This window comes from Synchiropus splendidus, chromosome 5 (assembly GCF_027744825.2).
Source record: "Synchiropus splendidus isolate RoL2022-P1 chromosome 5, RoL_Sspl_1.0, whole genome shotgun sequence".
Classification (NCBI taxonomy): Eukaryota; Metazoa; Chordata; class Actinopteri; order Syngnathiformes; family Callionymidae; genus Synchiropus; species Synchiropus splendidus.
In genome coordinates, this window is record NC_071338.1 from 29,499,272 (window position 1) to 29,523,946 (window position 24,675).

General features: G+C 43.0%; 1 protein-coding gene across 1 annotated transcript in view; it reads left to right on the forward strand.

Moving 5' to 3' along the window:
• Positions 1-2,143: 2,143 nt before the first annotated feature.
• Positions 2,144-24,675, forward strand: part of myom2b (myomesin 2b) — a 78,110-nt gene continuing 55,578 nt past the window's right edge. The window contains exons 1-2 of the mRNA XM_053865677.1: positions 2,144-2,232; positions 14,619-14,771. Coding sequence (XP_053721652.1) covers positions 14,724-14,771 — 48 coding nt within the window. The 5' untranslated portion in view covers positions 2,144-2,232; positions 14,619-14,723. The remainder of the gene's footprint in view (positions 2,233-14,618; positions 14,772-24,675) is intronic.

Genomic DNA, 24,675 nt, shown 5'->3' on the forward strand with positions numbered 1-24,675 from the left:
TTTCACATCTGCACGCCTGACGGACCTTCGCTGTCACAGGAAATGCTAAACTGATACAGGCTTCATGTCACTTTGGATCCCGCAGTACAGTGGGAGGCCAGTGTGTGCACGCTGATGTTCGTCATTACGGGGCCTCGAATGTGTCTGAGGAGGACGCCTGAGGCCCGGGGCTTTGTTTTAGTGATGGTGAAGCGCCACGATTACTCCGGCTCCTCTAGTCACTTGTTCATAATCTACTGGAGATCGTGACTCAACCGGCTGATTTGGCGAATAATTGGTGAATAACAAATTTTCCGCAGACTTCAACTTCATGATTTACAGGGAATTTTAACTAAATTTACTGTATTTCTTCGTTGAATTTTATATTTTTGAGCCATAGTTTGTTCATATTTCTTCATGTTTTCAAAACTAAGTTTGGAAAATATTTCCTCAACAAAAGCCCTTGCAATAAACTTTACATGTGCACACCCATGCACACGTACCGCTATCTTTGTGGGGACCTCTCATTGCCGTAGCCCTTTCCCCAGCCTCTCCCCCTGAACCACTGATTCTTAACCATAGGGCCGGGGCCTAGGTTTGAGGGCTGCTAGAAGTTTCTTTGCTTTAGACCTCTGGGCGGCGAGATGCTCACTTTCAATACACTTGCCACATATGGTGGCAGTAGTAGTAGTGTCACCGACTTGACAGCAGCAAATTTGTGATAGTCAAGTTCTTGAAAATGATAAAGAAAGTGATGCCGCCCCCAACGGTAAAAAAAACTGTTCACCTGTTGGAGCAGTTTTTAAAATAAATCAGAACATTTTATGGTGATACTTTCATTTACACTTATCTTCTTTAGAGTTTATTCATGGAAAATATTTCATGATATTTAGACATGGTTTTATTATAGTTATTTTATTCAGAATTTCGAAACAGAGCATGATTTTCACCTGGTTCTGCTGCTGTTTGGACTTTTCGTTGAGAAATATCTTGGCGCTGATCAGATGGTTTCATGCCATTTCACAAGGTTTTGGTTTGTTTACATGTCTGGTTATTAATCACAACATAATTCTGAAATCAGAATTCACAGTAATGTATCAGTTCTATTCCTTGAATGGGCCCATTTGTTCTGGAAAAGGTGGGCCCCCAGATCAAAAAGGTTAAGAACCCCTTCTTGAAACCAAACCAACCAAAACACATGGCTGACCTTAACCAGGACTCTAAACCAAACTGAGACCCAACTTTAATGATCCAGTTATTTTAAAGTCTTCATTCTCAAACTGAGGCTTGACCTCATGTGGACCCGCAAAAGGTCCCCACAAGGAGGTGTGTTTCAATGAATTGGTCCCCACATGTATAGCTGCACAAATTCACACACGCACTCACATATGCGCATTTGTTTGGACACCTTTGTGAGGACCTCTCATTGCCGTAAGGCTTTCGCTAAAGAAGTGGGTGTAGAAGGCTGGTTTTATAGGTAGAACGCCAGGAGAGCCTGGACCCATCTGGATGGATTCCGTGGCGAAATCTCGACATTTGGATCCTGGGCCGTCCCTCAATCCGACAGTCGCCTTGATGGCGCCATTTTTCCTGCTCCATACCTGTTCACAAACTCAAACAGCAGATCCCGCTCCTAATATTTCCGGATTGCCAGAGCTGGGTGTTTTCTGGGCAAGAGAACATTAGCATGCTTCTTGCTCACGGTGATTATCCCCACTGCGCGCGGCGCATTAGCCCACTGTACGATTGGCCGACCCCCTGCCTGCTCAATCAACGCGGCGCCCGGATGAACGATCAGCCATTAGCAGGTCGGGTGTGAACTGTGAAAATGGGCTCTCACACCGATGATTTGCTTTAGCTTAGCCGCATGCTAGCAAGGCCCCGCACTGGTTCACATGGTAGCGCGGCACGACGTAGTGTAGCGTGCTGAAGCCCAGTCTAGTGAAGAGCAAGATGGCAGTAAGACTCCTTGCTAGCATATGCTTGTGCTTAATGCAGCGACCTGCTTCTGCATGGTGAGTTTACACATACCCTGCAGTGAAGGTAGCGTGTGTGTTTGTCAGGCTGAGTGTGTGTGGAGTGTCAGTAATCAGTGTACCTCAAACAGGCAGAGTATAACTAGGCCTGGCGTGGGAAATCTCCGCAGAGCCGCTCCACTCCTTGGCTGGTCTGTGTGCGTGTGTTTGTGTCATGGATATCTCATAACTCCGGAGGCGTCAGCTGTTCCAGCACAACAGGGCCGTGACGGTGGAGGTAACAGGCCAAAGTCTGGCTGCGCTTTATGTTGGTTTTCTTTTGCTATTTCCTGCACGTTTTGGTTTGGAGGCTAGTACTTGTTGCTGCGCCACCTCCAGGGACAAGAGCAGACTGCAGCACATCGTGCGTTCTGCTGAGAAGGTGATGGGTTGCAGCCTGCCACCTCTTCAGGACCTGTATGTCTCCAGGACCCAGAGATGTGCAGGTGGGATCAGAGCCGACCCTTCTCACCCTGGACATGGACTGGTTGTTCCTCTTCCCTCTGGCAGGAGGCTACGGTCCATCCAGACCAGAACCTCCCGTCACAGGAACAGCTTCTTCCCCTCGGCTGTCAGACTGTTGAATTCGTGAACAGCCTTGTTGTTATTTTATTTGTTTATTTTTTATTTTTTTTATTATTATTTTTATATATTTTTTGATTATTTTATTTTATTTTAATTTATATATTTTTGTCAGCACTTGATTCCAAAGCACTTTCCTAGTTGGTGGGCCCCCCACTGACCATGGCTATGAATTAAATTCTGATTCTCATTCTGATTCATCTAGCTAGTCCCAAACATATATTTGGCTCATGGAGTCAGCAAAGTTTGGGAGGAGAAAGTGCTTTGCTCTTTGCTAAAGTAGAGAGACGTGGCTTTGGGAGACGGTTTGTTTTCACTGTCATGTGACATAGACGGGTCGATTGAAAAGTTTGTCTGTGTACAAAGACGTTTCAGGACGTTGACTAAGGGATGGGATGTGTTTTTAAGGGGAGGAGAGATGAAGCTGCTGAGGGAGACACATGGACTCCAAGTGGAGAACCCCGACTGGTCACTGAGATGAATTCACTGTTCACGTGTGAAGCCTAAAGTTTTCTGTGTGGCTGAAAACAAGACTCTTTATACCAAAAGCTTGTAACTACTATATACATTAACTTGCCTGTTTCACTTCTAACAGCTGTCATTTTACAATAGTTTCAAGGACATTACAAGTAAAACCCTGTCCAAGCAATTTTATTCCAAAATTCTGAAAAGTTGTTTATGTATTTTTCATCTCTATTTAGCTTTCAATGTACTTGTAAAACTATATTAATCGGATTAACAAAGGAAAAACAATGCTGTCTCAAAATGAAACGCAATATAAAGCCTTAAAGTTGATTTAAAAAGAGCGACAGAGGCCCATCACGCTTGAGGCGGCAGCAGACGGGTTAGTCATCGCCAATGTTTCTGAATATTCTCCTGTGTTTGACAGTGTTTCAGGCCTGATACCGCGCTTCAAGCTCATGCTTACTTGCTTCTTCCACTCTCACACCCCACTCTAATTTCACAGTACGGAACCCTGCTCGGGTGGATTGATGGGTGTATTTGTCATCGGAGTCAGTGGACCAGAGTGGACTCCAATATCATGCTGCTGGCTGCATGTGCATAGCTAATCTGGTTGTTATCTCTGCATACGTGAGTGTTGGTTCCTGGCCTGGGTTTTACTTCCACTCACTAGCCTAAGTGTGCACATGAGGCCTGATGCGCAGTCCCTCGTGGTTCTTCTTGCTTTAGGATGCAACTATTGTTTTCACCGTATTAGTTGTTGTTCTGCCACTGATGCAGATGAGCATGCGGAGGAAGTCATGTGTGTTTCTAAAACACTATACAATACTACAATAGTTTTTTGTTTATTTAGTTTGACTTTTCCAACCGAAACTCTTGAGGTCAACTTAATTTTGCTTCTCAACCTTTTGGAAAATTATTAAATAATATTCATTGTACCACTTTACCATAATAAACCATACAGTACCACGTACCACACTGTAAAGTAAACTGACTTCTTCTGAATATTTTTCCCTACTACGCAATATTTGTTTTTAGGCTTTGTGTAATTTTACATTTTTGTATTTACGGCATTTTTGTTATACTTTTACACAGTTAATTTATTTATTTTGTTTCGTAATAGGCAACGGGAATACATTCCAAATATCTATGATGTGATACCTTGCAGTGTATTTAATATTTATTATATTTGAACTTTTCCCTAGTTCTCTGACATTGCTTCATTACCAAAAATATACATTATTTCTCTCCAATTCATATTCTAAGTGAAAATGGAAACCATTACACACAAATTACTGAAATGTTTATGTAGTATTTTTCTTCTCATTCGGGAACAGGAGTGCATTCCTTAAATTTATGGATAGAATTTAGCACATTTAAATGGTGAGAATTCATGATGATTTTAGCATAAAAAACGAATTCATATTAATTAATATTTTAACAATTCATACAAATGTACAGTATATATGGATTTTAACTGGGATGAGTACTGAGAAGTTTTTTTTTTTTTTTTTTGCCCAATGTTTTTTCTTAAGATTTCTCGCATTGAACTATTAAACGCTTTTATCAAAACCACATGATCATTGCAAAGATATTTATTTGTCATCGAAAAGTCAAATTTACCTGAGGAAAAAAGAAAACACTTGATGCAAACTGTTGAGAAAATTGGAAAAACAGAATAGATTTCTGAGTAAAATAATTATAATAATGTCTAAATATCTTAACATAAAGATAATATATTTTATTTAAACTCCATAGAAAATATAAGTAAGTGTAATTGAAAGTATGGCCATAAAATGTTGTCCATAGAACTATTAAACCTTTTTTTCTGAATTTGTGTATTTTCTGAATTGCATGTACTTTCATTTTTTTTCATTTTTTTCTGACAAAATACTCAATGATTTTAATAATAATAATATTTAATCCTTATTCTATATTATATTCTATAAATAAATATTGTCTTTATTATTCTCTTGATTTTTCCAAATGATCCTATTACTAAACACACACACACATAGATGCATGACACTTTTTTGTGTCGGTCTCCCAATGACCACCGATGGCTTCATGTCTGTACAGCGATGTCCTTCAGTCTCGCGCCACTGAGCAACCTAAGGAGCTTTAAATCAACTTTCTCCTGACTTGTGCTCATCCGCGCGACTTGTCCGTCAGCCAAAACAAACACTTTATTATCTTCCTTCACACCACTCATCCATCCGTCCTCAGTCTTGTCGTGGGAACTTCTCTCCACGTATCACTTTCTGCTTCCTCGGCTTCCTAATAGGCTCATTCCCTTGGATGTGGTCAGTGACTGTGTGATCTGGACATTGTAGTCAGCAAATAATGAATGAGCTTTAAAGCCGCTAATGGTTGAGCTTTACCATTAAACACTCGCACAAGGGGGTTGGAAGATTAGTGACGCACTTTGGCCTCATGCTTCGGACCCGCTGAACATCTCCACGTCTTGATAATGAACATCAGTGTGGTTGTGACAAGCGACAAATATCGCGTGCATGTGCTGTAAAGTGAAAACACCACTAACAGCATTCACCTGATTTGTCGCCAGTTTATGCCCCGATTGCTCAGCAGAGTTCGACATTGGGCACCTCAGCCTAGTAGGAGGCCCATTTTTCCCCACTAACCGCTTCTTTGTCGTGGGGAGGGGCGAGAGGGGCTTGCTTGGGTTTAATGACTCGCCTATGGTAACAACTCCTTCCCTCAACTTCTGCTTCTCTTAAGCTTCTGCGTGAGGTATTTGCCTGTCCATCCTTCAAATCTGCATCTGGAATCTCATTTTGAAGTTTACCAAAACTATGATCCTCCATCATGGACTTGAATCAAAATAGCAAAAATTAACTGCAAACAGTTGTATTTACATTTCTATGGCAATTTCCACACTGTTTTCCCCTATTGTTTTCTTCACACTGCGTACCCAGTAACTAAAGCAACGATGCAGCTAGTACATGGATTTTTATAGACATCAGACCAATTTAATTGTTTTATCAATCTGCAACTTCCCCCTCTATGTCTTCCCAGCCACTTCTCGTGTGTCAGCATTGGCACAGAGCTACGGCAACATCAGAGGAAAGTGGTACATTACTGTACCGTAATTTCAAACCGATGAAATTATATATGTTTTATTGACCTTAAAGCGCTCAACATGCACTGTTTTCGCCCGCGTGTCCGTAGCTCCGCCCACAGAGCCGACCTCCTGGAGGACCGGAGACGAGAAGCAGCAGCTGAGACCAGCTGTGGTGGTCACACAGGCGAAAACAGAGCATTGTGAGCGTTTTAATGTCAATAAAAGATGTGAGGAGTTCATGATTCCGGTTCAGAACATTGCCCAGTTTGTTTCATGAGTCAGTCTCCATGCTGGACCCCGTTTTCAAAACTAGTTTAGAAGTGATCCTCATGCGTTTTTAAGACGGCGCACCACTGACCTTTCTACGGTGCAGACAGCACCACTGCACTCACGTCTAATAGACCGCTGCGGCTCATGTATGAACTAGATCTATTTCTGTATTCTGTTGCGCTCTACAGTCCGGAATTTACAGTGAATTAAACACCTGTAATTTCATTGGTCTGATGCAACAAGTCTCATTATATTGGCGACATGATGCACATGCAGAGCATTGCGAAGACATGAAGTGATGGTTAATGTCTTCTGTGCATTTTTGAGACGGTACACAGAAATCACCGACCTTTCTACGACGTAGACTGTACCACTGCACCTGCGGCTTATTGACCGCTGCAACTTATGAATGTACAACACCTCTCTTTTCTTCATAAATGTAGTGGCGGTTTATATTCAGGTGTGCTCTTTAGCAGGGGTTCCTAACCTTTTTCATCTCGGGCCCCACCTTTCCCAGAACAAATGGGCCCAGGGCCCGTCCAAGTCATAGAACTGATTCATTCCTCTTGATTTCTTTTGTGATCAACAACCATATTTAATCTACTTACACGTAAAAAAAGCCCCAAACCTTGTGAAATGACATGAAACCATGTGATCATTGCAAAGATATTTATTATTCAAAAAGTCCAACCAGCAGCAGTATCAGGTGCAAGTCATGTTCATCAAATTTAGAGAAAAAAAAATTGAGAAAAAAAGGAAAAAAAATTGGAAAAACTGAATACAATTCTGAATAAAATAAGTATAACAAATCCTTGTCTATATATCGTCGGATAAAAATAAGAAGATATAAGTAAGTGTAATTGATAAAATGTTCCAATTCATTTTAAAACTGCTTCAACAGGTGGTTTCATGAACAGTTTTTACTGTTTGGGGTGGTGGCATCACTTTGTTTAGAACTTCTCCATTGTTGTTTACTGTCACAGATTTGCAGCTGTCAAGTCAATTCAGTGACACACACTAATGTATTAAAGCTGAGCGTCTCGCTGCCCTCACGGCCCAATGGTGTAGAACAAAAAAACTTTTAGCGGCCCTCAAGGAGGCGCTCGTGGCCCAAGCTTGGGCCCCAGTCCTATGGTTAAAAATCACTGCTCTACAGCCTGGAAATCACTGTATATTGGAGACCAGATGATGTGATCCAGATGACTCCATCTGACTGGTTCCAAGTGCAAATCATGAGACTATAGCATTTCGTACGAAATGGTCCTCCATGTTGGGAAAAGGTCCCGGGCCATGGGTAGGATAGAGGTCACGACCTGTGCCAAGAGCTAAATCACATTCCTACTTTCACTGATGCTCACCAGTTTAAGTTGTTGTGACAAGTAGCGGTTGCCAGTGGGCTCAGAGTGAGGCCACTGCAGCTAGAGAACCCAGGTGGGTTGACCCGTGCGTCTTGTTAGGACGTCTTCTGGACGCCTCTCTCGTGAGGTGACCCATGACCCATCACCTGAGAATTGCTTCTGACCTGCAGGAGGAGGTTCCTCCAGGCTTCATAGATACTCCCACGAACCACCCTCAGATCGGGGGGGCGACAATGGATAGATGATTGACAGTGAAGTTTGCTTTTCATCTTGAACTTCTGGTCATGAACCAGAGAGACAATAAGGGACCTGTCAAGTCTGTCTGTGGTTTGTTCCTCCCAACGCCGCTGGTATTTGACTCTTGACATCTGAGGCTCTCCTTCAGTTCAGGAGCGCGCGGCTGCACCTTGCTTGAACCTTTGAACGCACCATCGCCCGGATGACTGAGCGCAGACACGTCGCAAGCAAGTGTGGCAAAACCACAACCAGAGGCAGCTGAAGTGATCAAATCTGAAGCGCAGTATTACTAATAGGGGAGAGATCTGGAGAGGTGGTGTGTGTTTTTGTATGTTGTGAGCCCTCTCGCTGGGACACTGCGGGCCCAGAAGGCCGCGGGCGCCGCTGCAGGCCTCACCTCTGACAGGCGTCATACTTATTGCTCAATGACATTCGATGTTTTCCTTCAGTTTGCTGTAAGATTGATTTCTCAGATATGTTTGAAATATCTCCAGAACCCTGGAGCAAGGTGAGTAGCAGAGTGACACACACACAGGAAGCACACACACATTCAATGGATGACAGGCACGTGGTGGTGGCCCACTTGAGATAATGTCTGCGAGTCAGAGGGAGCAGAACAATGGAGGGAGTCGCAGAAATGTGAGGAGATTTTAATATTTTAAGTCACCAAAGGGAGATGGAGAAGCTTCCTCCCAACTGAAGGATTAGTAGATATATACTGAGGCATAGAAAGAACGCTGTACTCACTTTTCAGAGTGATGGAAATATATTAAAAAATATTTAAAAAAATCACAAAATGGCTTCTCAGTAGAGCAGAGCTCATCCATTCCGTGCACAGATCCCTATGAAACAGGGACACCATCCTGGTTTGGATGAATGTTTTGTCCAGTTTTTCCAATTAGAACCATGGCATCAGACTGAGATGTACTTATCCTCATCCTTATTTCTTCACACCAACAACAAGGTCGACAGAAAAATACACCACCGTCACTGTAGTTCAGTGTTTTTCAAGAGAGACTGTCAGGTGTCGTCCGGGTTTCACCTCATTTATCCGGAGATAGAGGTGGGCGATATGACATTAAATCGTGAACAATGATTGTATACAAGTAACATCCGACTTACAACCGGGATCGGTTCCGACAAACTGGTCGTAAGTCATCTGACGTGAGGGTTATAGGTGCTACTATAGTGGTAGATGGCTGTGTGAGAGTGAGATGCTGTGTGGATACTGTGCTGCCGTAACTGTCGTACGTGTTGCTGGGCTGCTACGTGCTGTGATGCCAGACATTGAATAAAAAAAATAAGCGATGGTCGTAAGTACGGGTGGACGTAAGTTGAGCAGGTCGTAAGTCGGATGTTACTTGTATATAGAACGTCTAACTTGTAACATGTTTGACACAAACAAATTGTCCTTTTCTGTTGTTAGATGCTGACGTACAGTAACAAAAAAATAAAATAAAATAAATAAATATATATATATATATATATATATTCCATTAACAAGGTAACAAGATCAATTTTCTTCCTTTGCTTTTTTGACCCACAGCTTTCAATAATACCACAACCGACAGTAATGCTTTGCTATATACTGTATATGGTTTATTTGCCACCAGTGTCGCCATCGGTGCCATTGTCTGCGATGGTTATTACTATTATTTATAAATGTAATGTTAGATTGGTGTCATTCCAGAACTTTGTTGAAGCAACTCGCTAAAGTCAAAGCTAAAGTTGCGCAGAGAAGCGAGGCGTGACAGAGAGCCGTCGATGGCTGCACCTCTGCTCTCTTGTCGTGTGTAATGATTGAATTCACCCATTTTTCGCTGTTATTGAAATGGATCTGGTGCACATTACACCGTGTCACATCTTGCCACTGAGCAATTGGGCTCCTGCGCCGCGCTGTTTTCCCTGATCCTGAAGCGGAATGCATGTCTACTGTTTTAAGCACTTTAATGCAATTTAACAATGCCACGTATTCTTTTCACGTTTCATTGGGGTCTTCTGCGTGTGAAATTGCGGCGACTCGCCCATCCAGCGCGACGCGCCGCAGCCACCGCCGCCGCGGAGGCGAGGTCAGATCAAAGCGCCAGATGTGGGAGAGGGAGCGAAATTAATTGCTACACATTGTTCAGTGGGTGTGTGCGCTCACCTTCGCTGAATTAGCCGCGCGGAGGGTGTGACTGGATGGAGGCAGTTGGGTAGGAGGCCCCTCACTCGCGCAGCTGAAGCCAACACGGGCTTCACATCCAATTAGCTTCGGTGGCCCCAAGTTGGCATGCTTAACTTGTTTGTGGTTCAGTGTTGTTTTCTGACCCAGTCAGAGCAGGAGCCACTCATAAACAGGCCCACTTACGCAACCGAGAAATGGTGTTTGATACCAACGCGTTTTCCTTTCTCTTGTTACATGCTGAAGTGACAAAGACAGTATCGGATTAAGTGATGAATCTTCTGTTCAGTCAATGGAGTTTTTCAAATTAACCTCATGACACACACCTTGACGCACAAATATACATTCTCTCTCCATCTTTAATCCAATGCCCAACTGACTGTACAGTTGTTGACACTCTCCATTTGCTAGCGTTGCTGAAACACTGGGATCTTGACATATCAACATGCACATCAATCTGCCTTTGAATTTTCAACCTTGATCTAAGCATTATCCTCAGAGATAAGTTACTATACAGGAGGTGGGTTGGCCATTGAACAGAAAGTTCACATGAAATTGGTCGCTGAGCTTTAGCATCGGCGCAAAAAAAAACATTTTTTTCAGAAGAGTGCGGCATGGTTTACTTGTCTAAAATAAGCTTGTGTTATGATAAAAACATTTGACATTACAAAATTTCGTCTTAAATCGTTTTATTTTTAAATTGCTAGGACTTCAAAAATACTAAATAATATAGAAATACTTCTTTTTTTTTTTTTTGGTGTTTTGTTGGCATGTTCATCAAACTAGTACTGCGTTCCATTTGCCTCTGAAGTGGGAAGTCGGAGCTGGGAACATTACAGACACGTTTGACAATGCAAAATATATTATTAAATCTTTCTTTTTTTAATTGTTAGGACTTTAAAAATACTAAATAACATAGAAATACTTTTTTTTACATTGTTTTTTTCGTGTTTTGTTGGCATGTTCATCAAACTAGTACTGCGTTCCAGTTGCCTCTGAAGTGGGAAGTCGGAGCTGGGAACATCACAGGCGAGTTACGTGCTTTCCTGTCAGAAAAAGTAAGATAGTTACGTTCATGAAATCTACTCTCTTGTCCAGATGCACTGTAACTAAGGTCTTCATAAATACGCGCTCCATGTACAACCAGAAAACGCACAGGATGAAGAGGAAGCAGAAATTTGAGGCGTTTCTTTTGGTGTATTTCATTGGTTCAAAACTTCTACTTCCTGTTTACGTACAAGGAAGCCATCTTGGATTGTGTACTCAGGGTGGGGTGAGGATTCTCTCTTTTTCCCGGCGTGAAAATCCTACACCACGTGGCGTCACCCGAAAGGATTTCTCAGTACAAATGGAACGCACCAAAATGAATGTTTAGTTTTTGATGAGGGGTAAGAAATATAAATCAAGTTAGCAAGGATTTGTTCCTCAACAAATGGTTATTACATTGGTGTTAAGCCAAACACCTTTTCAACACGTTTTCTAAATATGTTTGCTTGTAGAGTCACCAGACACATTTGCTCATCTTAAACTGAAGTTTCTGTTTCCTCTCTCAGAATGAAGAGTCAAACGTCCTGCTTATATTAGCATAGATTTTTTACGTTGACATCTTAAATGCTTGAGGATAAAATGTCAAATCAATTAGAGGCTTTTAGTGGCGGCCCAGTAATGTGGATATTATCACCTGTCCTTCCTTTAATTACAGTGAGATTAGACCTGACATTGACGTTGAGAGTCGAGTGACAGACACCAGCAGGGTGCGCTCTGTGTGACCATCACCGTCCCTGAGCATCGCCTCTTGCATTTATTTGAAAAATATTTCACACCTTTTCTTTTTCTTGTTTTAAAGAATTACTGAGGTGAATAACAGAGATGCACAGATATAGATGTAGATATAGGGGCCTTTTGTGTATTTGTTTCTTGAGTAATTGAATGTGTAATACGCAATGGTAAAGTGTAGCTTTCTGTTAAAATACATAAATTCATATTGTATTTAAGGATTTTTGTTTAATTCAAGTGGTCGGATGAGCAACAAGGACTACAAAAATGGCCGATGTGTCATGACCACGACTTAGTTCAGGCTTCAGTTTAGAGCACACCTGTGCAAAGTGCGGCCCGGGGGCCATATGCAGCCCGATGCCTGTATTTTCGTGGCCCTTTTGACGTCAGACTGAAATGATAACTATACAATAATATGCCGTAATTTTTCTGTCTTATTTATAACACCACACATCAGTAGTAAATATAACATCTTCTTGTTTTAGGACTAATTTTTTTTTCTTTTCATTGGTCATGTTTGTGTTTTTCTTGGTCCTCAAAATACATTGAAGGAGTACTGAAAATATATGTTGAAATAAATTGCCTTTTGATCTTGAGCACCTAGTCCATAGTTGATTTACATTTAAAATGTATATAAAATGAAATATTCCAATAGTTTTCATGGCACGTTTACACTTCTTCATTTTGTCATTGTTACTTAATTTTACTAGATATTTTTCCATCATGCTCTGTAGTCATCACTGTCTTTCTTTTGGCTTGTTGGCCCCTCACAACCCTGACAGTTTCTAATGTTTCTAAATTTAATCGCCCACCTCTGGTTTAGAGTGTAAACAAACTACTTTTTGTTTTCGTGCGTTTTACTTTTAACAACAATATTATAGTGTCAGGCGACTGAAGCCGACCCCATTCAAAGATTTAAAAGCATCAAGTCATGGCGACAAAATACACAACCGAGGTCATTTGAGTGTTTATACGTCGATTTCATGGAGAAATTCATGGTCTGTTACAGTACAGTGATGTATTCTCACATTTGTGACAAGTATTTATAAACCATTCAGAACTGGGGGACAGTAAGTGTCAGCAGCTGCTACGGTCTTCCACTTGATTCCGTTTAACACCCTTCTTCTCTCAGATTAAGAATGTCTTCTGTGAATGTGCTTTGTAATTGGAATCCTCTGAGGTCAACAATTACCGTCTCACCAGCTCCGACTGTATCACATGATGACCGCATGCCCTTCGGTGCCGTGACCCTCTTCCCGTGGTAGCGCACCTCTTCCCTCCACCTGCCCCCTTCACTGCTCTGAGGGAGGGAAGTGGGGCGGGCGTGTTTAAAAACAGAGGTGTTGGGTTGAGGGTACGTGGGGAGGGGGTGGTGGTGGGGAGGCACTCTGCCTCGCCGGGGGCTGTTTGCTGGAGCGAAGTGACCCAGCTTGTCGTTCGGTGACCTGTGAGCGGGACATTATGAAGTGTGAGTGGCTGTCAGCCTAACTGCTTGTGACAGCAGGGCTCCCAGCACAGCTGTGCCAGCCGGAGACCCGGGGCCTGTGGAGAAGGGTGGAGAGACCACTGTGTGTGCAGGGCAGCATGTTCGGAGAGGCTCCGTTTTCATGGGAGGAGGCTCGCACAAGAGCAGAAGGTGGCGAGGGGCGTCCAGGGCCATTGCTCTCTCGAGTGATGGGACAACTTTAGGGACGCTTTGGCTTTGGGGGAGACCCTTCACCTTCATGGTGAACAATATGTGTTGGTCAAAGCCATCCATTGGTGTGAAGTTTCTTCGGCTCCTGCCAACTCCTAAAGTAAATTGTGACCCTGAAATGGTTAGTTCACATCTGGATGCATCCATTATCATATTGAATTTTAAATCACAACATCTGAATCGGCATGGAAATATGCAAGAGCCAAGGACCCTCACTGTTTTATTTGATTTTTTTCTTTGTGTTTCTGGTTGTTTTGTCGCCTTGGTGCAGACAAAACAGTTTCTAGTGTGAAGGAAAGTGCACCGATACATTGCATATCTTCAACTAAAATCTATCAATATGAAATGACTGCGTTCCCCCCCAGCAATTTAACAGTGTAGGGCGCCCCCATGCTAACATTTCGGGCCACTATGGTCCACAGTTTTTTGTTTCTGTTGACCAACATGAGTGAAGTCGGTCAGTAAGTCGGTAAGGAGGACTGTTTGGTGGTTCTTCCTGATCTTGCGCCTCAGTGTGAAATGGGGTGCGTTCTTTTGGTTCTGAGTCAACCTCATGGTCCAAAACCCTGAATGAATCAAATAACCTTAAAAGTGTGGCAATCCTCACTACATGTACCCAGCTACTCGGTTTGAAAACCAAAAAAATGCCACGGAAGAAGAAGCATTTTCAACTGAAACGCATCGACACGCAGACGGCTCGCTCTTGCATCAACACTGCGTACAAAAGTCCACTTGACGGTCGTCAATAGTATCGCCTCGGGGTGAGAATGTTTCGATTGGGGATAACCCTCCTATAAATTTGTCTGTCGAAAGCATGTTAAACAAAAATCACGATATGATCTGTTTGCTTCCGAATGAACAGTCACCATGTTAGCAGAGCAAAGCTTGAAAAAGGAAGCTATTTATTTGGGCCTTCACGTACCGTGCCTAACGCCCACCACTTTACCGCGCCCTCCTTCCCTCCGTCGCAGCTGACCTGTGCTCTCTCTCTCTGCAGGCTCTCTCCTGGTAGCGCCCAGCTGGCGCCGTGACTCTGCTGGGCAGGAGGCAGTGCCAGCTCTACTGGTGCAGAAAGGGCCACACCAGTGTCAGCCGCGGCAGCATGCTATCCCCCTGGCTGCCACATCCACGGCACACATATGCCACAAATGTAAGCAAAACGCCGCAGCCTATAAACTCGCACCAGCATCAGTGGACCAATGCCAAATGGGCCGGGTCCGACTGGGACCTTGTTAACTGGAACAGAACATTTGTTTACACGTTGCACTCAGGCGAACCAGCAAACGCACACGTCGGGCCGCGCTCACACACACACACCCAAAGGACAACGCACCGTATCATGGCTCTTCTTCTTCTGTGTGCGCGTCTCTCCTCTTGCTGGAAGGTTTTTATCCCCTGAAGAGCAATACTCCAGATAATCTTGACATTGAGTGACACGATCATGTGACCTTAAGCACTGAGGCTGCTGTAATGAGGAGGCTGGACACTGAGCTTCTTGCCTCTGGTGACTGCCTTCTTCTTCTCTACTTAACCTCTGTGACCAACACCAGTCTCAGCCTCTTGACTCGAGTCTTTCCTGTTTTAGCGCTCTCACCTCCATCGTGCATCTCACAGGGTCGGCTAAACATTTTACTCTGCGATCCAGGCTGCGGTTCTCTTGCCAAGTAAACTCTGTTGACATGACATCTAAGCCACGTGGCCGATAATAATGACCTCCAGTGAGGAGATCATGTGATTGTCAGCGTTCTGTCTGTCGTGAAAATCGGGAAAAACAGAAGAATGGAATTCGATGACATGTTCAGGAAAGGGATCGATGAATAAAGGATTATGTTTTGCTTGTGTTCTGGATTACCGCTTGAATCCATGAACCTGTAGAGAGTGTTCTGGATAGCTACTGCCACCTGCTGTCTGATCTAGCTCACTGCTATCAATCACATTTTGAAATGTGACAAAAGGTGTCGAGACATATAAACAACATAAATGTTTGGTTAAAAGCAACTGACAACCACAGGTCTCCTGAACTAAAATCAACACTCAGAAGAAAGCGCACAAAACCAAACCTATACCAATTTGTAGCCAAATACAAATCTCATTTTTTGATGAATTTTGACAACTTTATTAGGGTTTTCAAAAGGCGTAGAATTCATTTTTGCCATTTCCAAAGGACCATGAGGGAGGCAAACCCTTCGACATAGAGTGACACGGCAGAAAAGAGGTCTTGGGTTTTGGTCTGAGCAGGCTTCTGAGCAAGTGCACTCAGACTTTGAAAAAGGATTTTGGATTGCTAGTAGCTACAAAAGGGACCTAGATCACCCAGAACACTGGTCAAAAACAAAGGCTGCAACGGCAGAATATGCAGCTAGTCATCTGTCATTCAGTGAATTTCTTATTTATTTGTGCAAGAATTATTAGAATAGAAATTCGGCCCAGTGGGGATACTCTTTAAAAACGAAGAGCTTGCCTGCCTCATGGTCCTTAGGAAATGGAAAAAAAAAAAAAGAATTCTACACTGTTTAAAACCCTAGAAAAGTCACTAAAAAATGTCAAAATTGATTAAAACATGAGATTTGTAATTGACCAAGGATACGAAAATAGAGCAAAAATAGATAATGACGATTTTCTCAAAAAGACATTTTTAAATCTTTGAGTGACATACCATTGTGAAAACTTCACATTTATGGCTACGAGTTGGTATAGGTTTGGTTTGGTGCACTTTTTTCTGAGTGTCGATTTTAGTTAAGGAGACCTGTGCAACATGGGAGCGCATGAGCAGCCTGGCAGAGGTCTGCGCTTCCTGAGTGTTTGCCTAGTTGAGTTTCCTTTTTGTGGGATAAAGGCGAGCTACTCTAGTTTCCTTATGTGTTGGCCAACTGAGTTCATTGAAACGTTTCTGTCTTACATTGCAAATTATGTGGTTCCAAGATAAAAAAGATAAAAGAGAACAACTTAGATTTAGAAGTGTTAATCTTGTTACAAGTGTTAAATTCTTATTTATGGAGTTTAACTTTTCACTAACACCTAAAATCGAACATAACCTTGTCTTTTTTTGTCCATAAAACACAGGAAATCATAAAATAAATAACTGTCAAAATATCATATTTTACATATAGACTCACACTCAACTTGCTTCATTCAAGTGTTTATTATTGCTCTTATTTCAAGCATGTTGAGATGAAGGTACAATCTCAGCCAAATCTTTTTATTTTAAGATTCAATGTTGTATATTATACTTATTCTTGGGCCGTCATAAGGTATATTTTTAAGTAATTTTAACTTAAAACCTGCATTTTGTTTTTTAGCTTTTAGATATATCAACCTTCATTCAAGAAATCTTGTTAGGTGAAATAATCTTGCTGCATGGACAGATCAACACACAGATTTGATACACATTTTCTGCAGTAATTTTTTTTTTGCCAAACACAGGTTGAATGAACTCAGAAGTTAATAATCTTTTTAGTTGTATATTCTGCATCCCTTTTGAAAGAACATTGAAAGGCCTTTAGTTGAGCGAGCCTTTATGAGATATAAAGGCACAGAACCACAGTCGGCGAAATGCACTTCTGAATCCAATATTTTTTTCTTTTGTTCGGGTCTCAACTGTGTCATTTACTCGTATAAATGTAAGCGACATGAACAGTGCTTTGATGAAAAGCACCAAATGCATCCTAATACAAAATGTCATCGTCACATCATGATGGACATTTGTAGTTTGTGTAGCTGCAGGTAATACAGAATTTTTAGCAACCAGCGGACGGAAACTGTCCTGCAGGAGTCGACCTCAGGAAATCTGTTGCAACAATATGTCTTCCTCAATTGATGCTGATAAAGAGAAAAGTACTCTGAAAGTGCAGACCTCTTAATTTTATTTTAGATAACTGGAGTCCTGTATAGCATTGTTAATATCATTGATTGTCCAAATGAATTGAGCAGGTGGCGCTAGCGTTCCAGAACTAAAAATTGAGTATGAAAGTTGGTTCTGGTCCAGCGGCCTTACGGACTCTGCAGGATCTAGATAGTAATCTGGAATGTTGCAGTCACACGACTTCCTGAAAAATGAATTGAATTCTATTCATGATATTTTGAGTAACAAGTAACGTCCGACTTACGACCTGCTCGACTTGAATCCACCCGTACTTACAGCCAGTAGATGCTTATTTCTTCATTCAATGTCTGGCACCGCAGCATGTAGCAGCCCGGCAACAGGTACTACAGTTACGGCAGCACAGTATCCCAGCATCTCACTCTCACGCAGCCATCTACCACTGCAGTAGCAACTATAACCCTCGCGTCGACTGTTTTGAATGGCATTCGACTTACGTCCAATCTGACTTACGACCGGTTGGTCGGAACCAAACCCTGTCGTAAGTCGGATGTTACTTGTATTTTCCAACAGCCAACAAAAACATCCACCTTCTTTGGAGGAGGACGTAAATATCTCAGCCCACAACTGTCCGTGTCGCTCTGTAAAAGTATATTAAGGCCTGGAAATGAGTATTTTCTCACAAGGTAACTTTGTATTTGACATGAAGTATAGGCAACAACCTACAGAAATCAGTCACGTATCTGCAGACGGAACCTTTAAATGTCAAGCAATAGCCGTGCTAAAGCAGTCATGTGACATGGATGTGACATCTGATCATTCTGTGTCACTCACTCCAGCTCATTGGGGGACTCGCCAGACAAAAAGAGGCTCGTGAATTTGCATACCGTTTGATTACCGGTGTCAGGAGTGCTCATCCCGACTTCCTTATTTGTGTTTGTGTGTGTGTGTGTATGTCGGGGTGTGTCTTGGCCCCTGTCATACAGAGAGACCCCCAATTGTGCTCCGGCAGCCAGCCGCGCTCAGTGAAGCAGAGGGGATATGCTCACTGGCATTTCACACACCCAGATGTGTGCGTGTGAACACACACGTTACGGGGACACTTTGGCTCGGATATGCAAATGCGGGCGCGGGTCTCTATTTTCTTTCCCCAACTTCCAAAAGGAGCCACCGCTTGGCTGACGCTCCCCTCAATCCCGCCGCAGCTTGAGTCGACAGCCCACCCTTCGCCAGCTGCAGGATTTGAGCCGCACTTCCGTCTTTAAAAGTTGTGTACACCACTACCTTTTATAATGAAAATAGCGGCTAATTGAGCTCACTCGTGCAGAAGTCGGCCTCGCCTGCGCGCGCACGCACACACACACGCTTTTGGAGGAGATGGGGCTCTATACTGTCTCAGCTCATCCAACTGTGAGATCCTCCTCTCCCCTCTCAGTCCTGCCATCATCTCACTAATGGTGTTTCTATCTCCTCTCCATAGGAGGCAAATGAAGCTTTTAAGCAGGGTGGAGGGGACGGGGGACCGCTGGAATGATTAATTGACTTTCTGCGGAGCTTCACTTATCCTTCGCTGGCACCGTGAACTTGGGAGGGTTTGGACACTGCCACTATTTGTGCCGTGTGCTTTAAAAACATTTTATATTGGGGTTGTGTTGCCAGGTCATGGTGCTGTTGTGGACTTCTTCAGAAAGTGATGACTCATCAGATATTTCCTCAAACGCTACGCAATGCTAAGTTGTTGTTGTCCACTCGCAAGACTCGGCACTCGCCGGATTGAAAGAAACAATGTCCTTATAGAGTTTATGACGAGTGTCATAAAGAACAGGCCGACGCTCGACCATGAAAGGAGCCCTCCATCGACTGTTTCGGAGTCATGGTTGCTGGTTATGACCTAATGTTTACACTGTTCTTTCACAGTGAATGACCGCTACACTCGCTTTCACTTTTGCCTTCTCCCTTCAGTAGTGGCCACAGCGGATCATCTTCCTGCATCTCACCCTGTCCTCTGCTTCCTCTTCTCTCAAACCTCCAAACCTCATGTCCTCCTTCACCACCTCCATCAATCTCCTCTTTGTCCTTCCTCTCCACCTTCTGCCTGGCAGTTCCAACCTCAACATCTTCACCTACCAATGTACTGGCTCTCTCTCTCTCCTCTGTACATGTCCAAACCATCTCCATCTAGCCTCTCTGACTTGGTCTCCTAAACACCTGAGCACATGTGCTGTCCCTCTGATCCTATCATCATCCTGCTCACTCCCAGAGAGAAGCTCAGCATCTTCATCTCTGCTACCTCCAGCTCTGCCTCCTGTCTTTTCCTCAGTGCCACTGTTTCCAAACCATACAACATTGGACTGACCGCTACATGTTGAGTTTTATAAAAAATTTCCCATCTGAGAGATTCTCTCTGTGCAGAGGTCCTCAGGTCCTCTTGCAGTTGGAAAAGGCTTGGTGACCCAAGTGACCCAATCTTAGAGGCCAACAAGCGTATCACCTGATCAGTGTTTAGGGCAGCTGATGCAACACACAGGCATCCTTCAAGCCTCATCTAACGCCGCAGGTGAGCAGTTTTCTTGCTCTCATTGTTGCTCCTGTAGATGTTCTCCCTATTGTTTTTTATCTTCTTCTTGCACACGTTCTTCTTCTTCTTCAGTGACCTCCTTGTTTAGAAGAAACATTCCCAATTGGAATTGAGAACTCTCTGTACTGGAATGTCTCCGATAAGTGTAGGAGTTTTTTGCTGGTCACACTCTATAAACCTGTGATCTACCATGTATGAGTGGAACAGGCTAGAAACACATGGTTAAACATACTTATTCATGATTTCTGTCTCCACTTTTCTTCTTAAAGCGTTCGTCCGTTGTGCCTCAAACTTCTCCTGAACTGCAACTTCAGTCCGGAGAGAAGAGTCGAGTGAACGTGTGAATATATTTAGACTGTGTTCACCTCCTCCCCCTTGTAACGCCCCGCTGTAAACTCCACCACCCACAGCTGCACATGCGTCTCCTGTCATGCCGATAATCTCTTTGTCAGAAGCCGTCTGTTGGAGATTTGTCCGTCCGATTTGGTGAACGTCCGAGTGGCAGGTCTGGCTCCGGTGCCACGGGGTGACCGAGCCTGCGCGTGCACGGACGTGAGCGTGTGTGCTTTAGGTGGTGGGATCTTCATCCCTGTCAGAGATTTTTCTGTCACATGTCTTCTTCCTTTTGTTGTAGTCGGAGACGAGAACGACGGAATCACACACGTATTCCACAGAAGAACTTTGGTATAAAGCATCAGAGTCACAATGGCACTTTCATCGACATGGTTCAGGCGACAGTAGCTCACTCCTTAGAGGAAACAATTTCATCAGGTTCCACACTTTTAAGCTCTTACTAGCTCAGACCGATGTTTCAATTGTGGACCTCTTGCCTGACTGTTTCCAAAACTAACTTAGCTTCCTAAAGGCCCATTTACGCTCAACGTTCCATATAGACTCGAACACAGACGGAGCCTTCTGTCCGTATTTCCTCCGTATTTCTGCATGTCTCCACAAACCTAATGGATATGAACCAAACATAGCAGTACCGCCGGAAAGTGTGGGAGGCGGTGTTGCTGTTACTACTTATATTTTGCTCTAATGCTACGCAACAACACAGCCTCTGTTTCGTCTTATTGAATTCAGTCGCAGTCACCATGTTGGCTTTGGAGTTTGTTGTTAGCATGAACGTTTGACTGTGGGCTGCTCCCCCTGGTGGATATATTGGTGAACTGCAATAACAAAAGGAAGAACACATGGAAGCATGTGATCAGTGATGATAACGTCGCTTGAAACGGATGGGTTTGATTTCGTACATAAAGGGAACATGATTGGACCTTAAGAGAAGACTTTCAAACTACTATATATAGCTGGAAGAGTCTCTACCCACTCAAGTCCCTCACTCTTCAACAAATAAAATAAACAACAAAGTTCACTACTGAAGGTTTGAACACAGTTTGTTGGCTAAATTTAGTTTTTATAATAGTTTTTAAAATATTTATTTATTTATTTTTTAAGTGGAGACATCAATCTCATTGGTAGATTCTGAACTATATAAGAAGAGAAAACCGAAGGAGTTTTACATCTGTTGTTCTCTGCTCGCACTTTTCGGAACCTGAAATCCAACGCAGATGAGCAGACTTTTTCCGGGTTAGGAAAGAATATTTTTTTGTAGATGTTGCCCAACCTTAACCTGCTTTGCGTCTCCTGTAACGCTCGCTACCTTGAAGCCTCGCTGGCTATTGTCAAGAGTTATCCATCAAATCCATCGTTCAAAAGTAACTGTAGCTTTTTAATAAATGGCAGATAGGCCTCAGACTCTCACAATATAATACGCAGTTTGTGAGAAAAGTCTGACAAGATGTGTGATACAGTGGTACTTCGGTTTTCGAACGTCTCGGAATTCGAACATATCGGAGTTTGAACAAAAATTTCGAGATTTTTTTGCTTCGGATTTCGAACAAAAATCCAGAACTCGAACGTCCCCCAAAAAAGCCGGAAAAAACATAACGTGCGCGGACTGATCAGCTGACCCACGACGCGCTTTGTTATTGTGTATAACGCAGCCTCTGTATGCAGACGTGTCCCGTCAGCTACATTTACTGACTGTTTTTTCTTCATATTGAGGTGTAAAACCTTTCCTGTCTCCACACTGGATCGTGGTAGAGTGTCACAGGGGAGGTGCTGGAGCGCTCACTCCAGGGTTTGATGTCCTGTTGTGGGCTGGAGCTGGGACAGGGATGAGGCCAGTCTGGGACAGAGCGTGACTTGGTTTATGACTTTGTCACAGCCAAACTGCACAGAAGCGCACATTCAGAGCTGGACACGCACCGGGCACCTCTTCACTTCTGGAGAGACGTCACTCACTCTGCAACCCCTCCCACATGCAGCGGCCACACACATAGAGGAACAGCCACCTGCAGCAGACACTCTACATTCACTCCTACAAAAGACTATGTTAAGGCTTGGAACGCATTATTTCTTTTTCCATTCATTGTAATGGGAAAAATCGATTCAGATTTCGAACAAATTGCTTCTCAAACGGCTGTCTGGAACGGATTGTGGTCGAGAACCGAGGTACCACTATATAAGGAATTTGTGATTGAGTCTGGGCTTGGTCTGAAGTGTCTTTGGTCTCGTTTTGTGTCAGTCACAGATGAGCGATATTTAAGAGCAAAAGATTAAATTTCGTGGTCGCCAGTCGACATTTCACGAGTATTTTGTAGTAAGGGCAAAACGAAGAGGTAGTATGCTGTGGGATGAACCCTCTTCATGCCCACTTTTCTTTAATATTAAGCAGGAGCCACCGTAAAACCACGTACGAATCATGTTGTGTGGCTTGTTGAAATGCTGCTGTGTGTCCAGGTTCAAGTCCCACGTAGGTAAGGTTCGTCCATTACGCTTCCCTGTCAGTTTCTAGAAGGTTTGGAAGAGTTGAGGCGCTGGAAAGTTCTGTCATTATCAACAGTGATATCACATCTGAGGCTCTGTAATTGCGGTGTTGAGTTATTATTTCTCCCTCCTGCCCTCTGCTGCTCCTCCTCCTTCTCTCCTCTATCTGTTGTTTGCTCTCCTCGTGTCACTCCACTGCAATCTTCCCGGCAGGAGGCCTTGTCATCCCTGAGACGCTCATATCCCTGCACCCCTCTTTGCTGGGAGCACTACTGCACTTAAATGTCAGGGCTGATGAGCCCACCACACCCACCTGACACATCAGCGCAGCACCTGCTAAAAGCTTTTATGGAACGTATGGAGACCTGATAGAAATTAAAGAGTTTTGTCTTCTCTGACGCTTGCTGCTCCGCAGGAACAACTTTTGAGGAAAGAAGGGTCAAGTGTGTGACGGGCTGCCATCTAGTGGTTCGCTCTGACCGTTGGGAACCGCATGCTGCTTAAATCTGATTGTCAGCACCAATGAGGAATAACATTATGACCCCCCCCCCCTATTGTTGCATAGCTCCTTAGTGACCACTAGGGGTTTTAAAACGGGCAACTAATGTTTCGGGCCTTTTAAAAACATCACAACCTCAAGCTAATTCAGTTCTGACTGAGTGGCGGACTTGTTTTAGACAGTACTAAATGTAAATCCAGCTGTGCCATGTAAATCCTCTAGGTCCTGTTGGCCCTCCTGACACCACCTGTGGGATCTCCTCCTCCACTGGATGGACAATTCCACATCCACCTGTTAGGTAGTTTTTACAGCACTCGTCCTGGAGCCATGTAAGATACGGGACTCACAGCATTTTTAATAAAATGACTCTTCTTTTCAAAACATTTTGATTATAATATATTATTATAGGACTCATTACAACCATTGTTTTATGGTTGTTTGTGATTTTTTCATTGTTATCCCATTTTATTACAACCATATTATTGTAATATTTTTTAGACATAAAGACAGTCACTGACTGCATTGTTGCCCGTAGACAAGAGTGTGATGAATGGGCCCTTTTCTTTTTCAGCAATTGTCAATGTGCTTTTCAAATTCACCATGCAGTATATCAAAACAATTTCCCTTGTAAAAGTGAAGCCACTGTGCAAAACTTCTGGGTTCAAACACTGGGTGGCGCCATTGCTCCAGTGCTCCGTGGTCATTTACTTTTTGTTATTATCATGACTTTATACAAATAAGCGATTGAAACTAACATAAACTGTTATTTTGTGTCACAGAGGCGACAATCCCTTCTTAGTGTGAAGGCAGTTTCGCTCCACAGTGGACAAGACATTCTTGTTTTCTCATTCTTGTTTGTTTTTAACCCTCCAAATTCTCATTGTCTTCTGTGCATCGTTTATGTCAAGCCTTACAATAACTGTCAAAATCAGTTTTGTCTGTTGCATTGTTATGAAAGAAATGTCATCTATGACATGATAATGAAAATGCTATTGCTAAAACCTAAAACTTTTGTTTATTATCGTGTCAGTGTTTGTTGGTCTGGGGTTAAAAATATCTTGGAAACTTGGTGATGGAATTCATTCAAATTTTCAGGAGATGTTCGCAGTGAAACAAGAAATGTATGATTTGGTTTTGGTGCTGTTATGAAATACCAATATAAGATTCATCAGTCTGTTTGAACTCACACAATAACATTTTAAATCGTAAAAGACAAATAGATCTATAGCCTTTACTTTTCCCACAAAAAATATAAGATAAAAATATATTTAAAAAAATGACTCCATGTACGAACTTGAATTAAACAAAAGATAAAAGTAGACATTTAG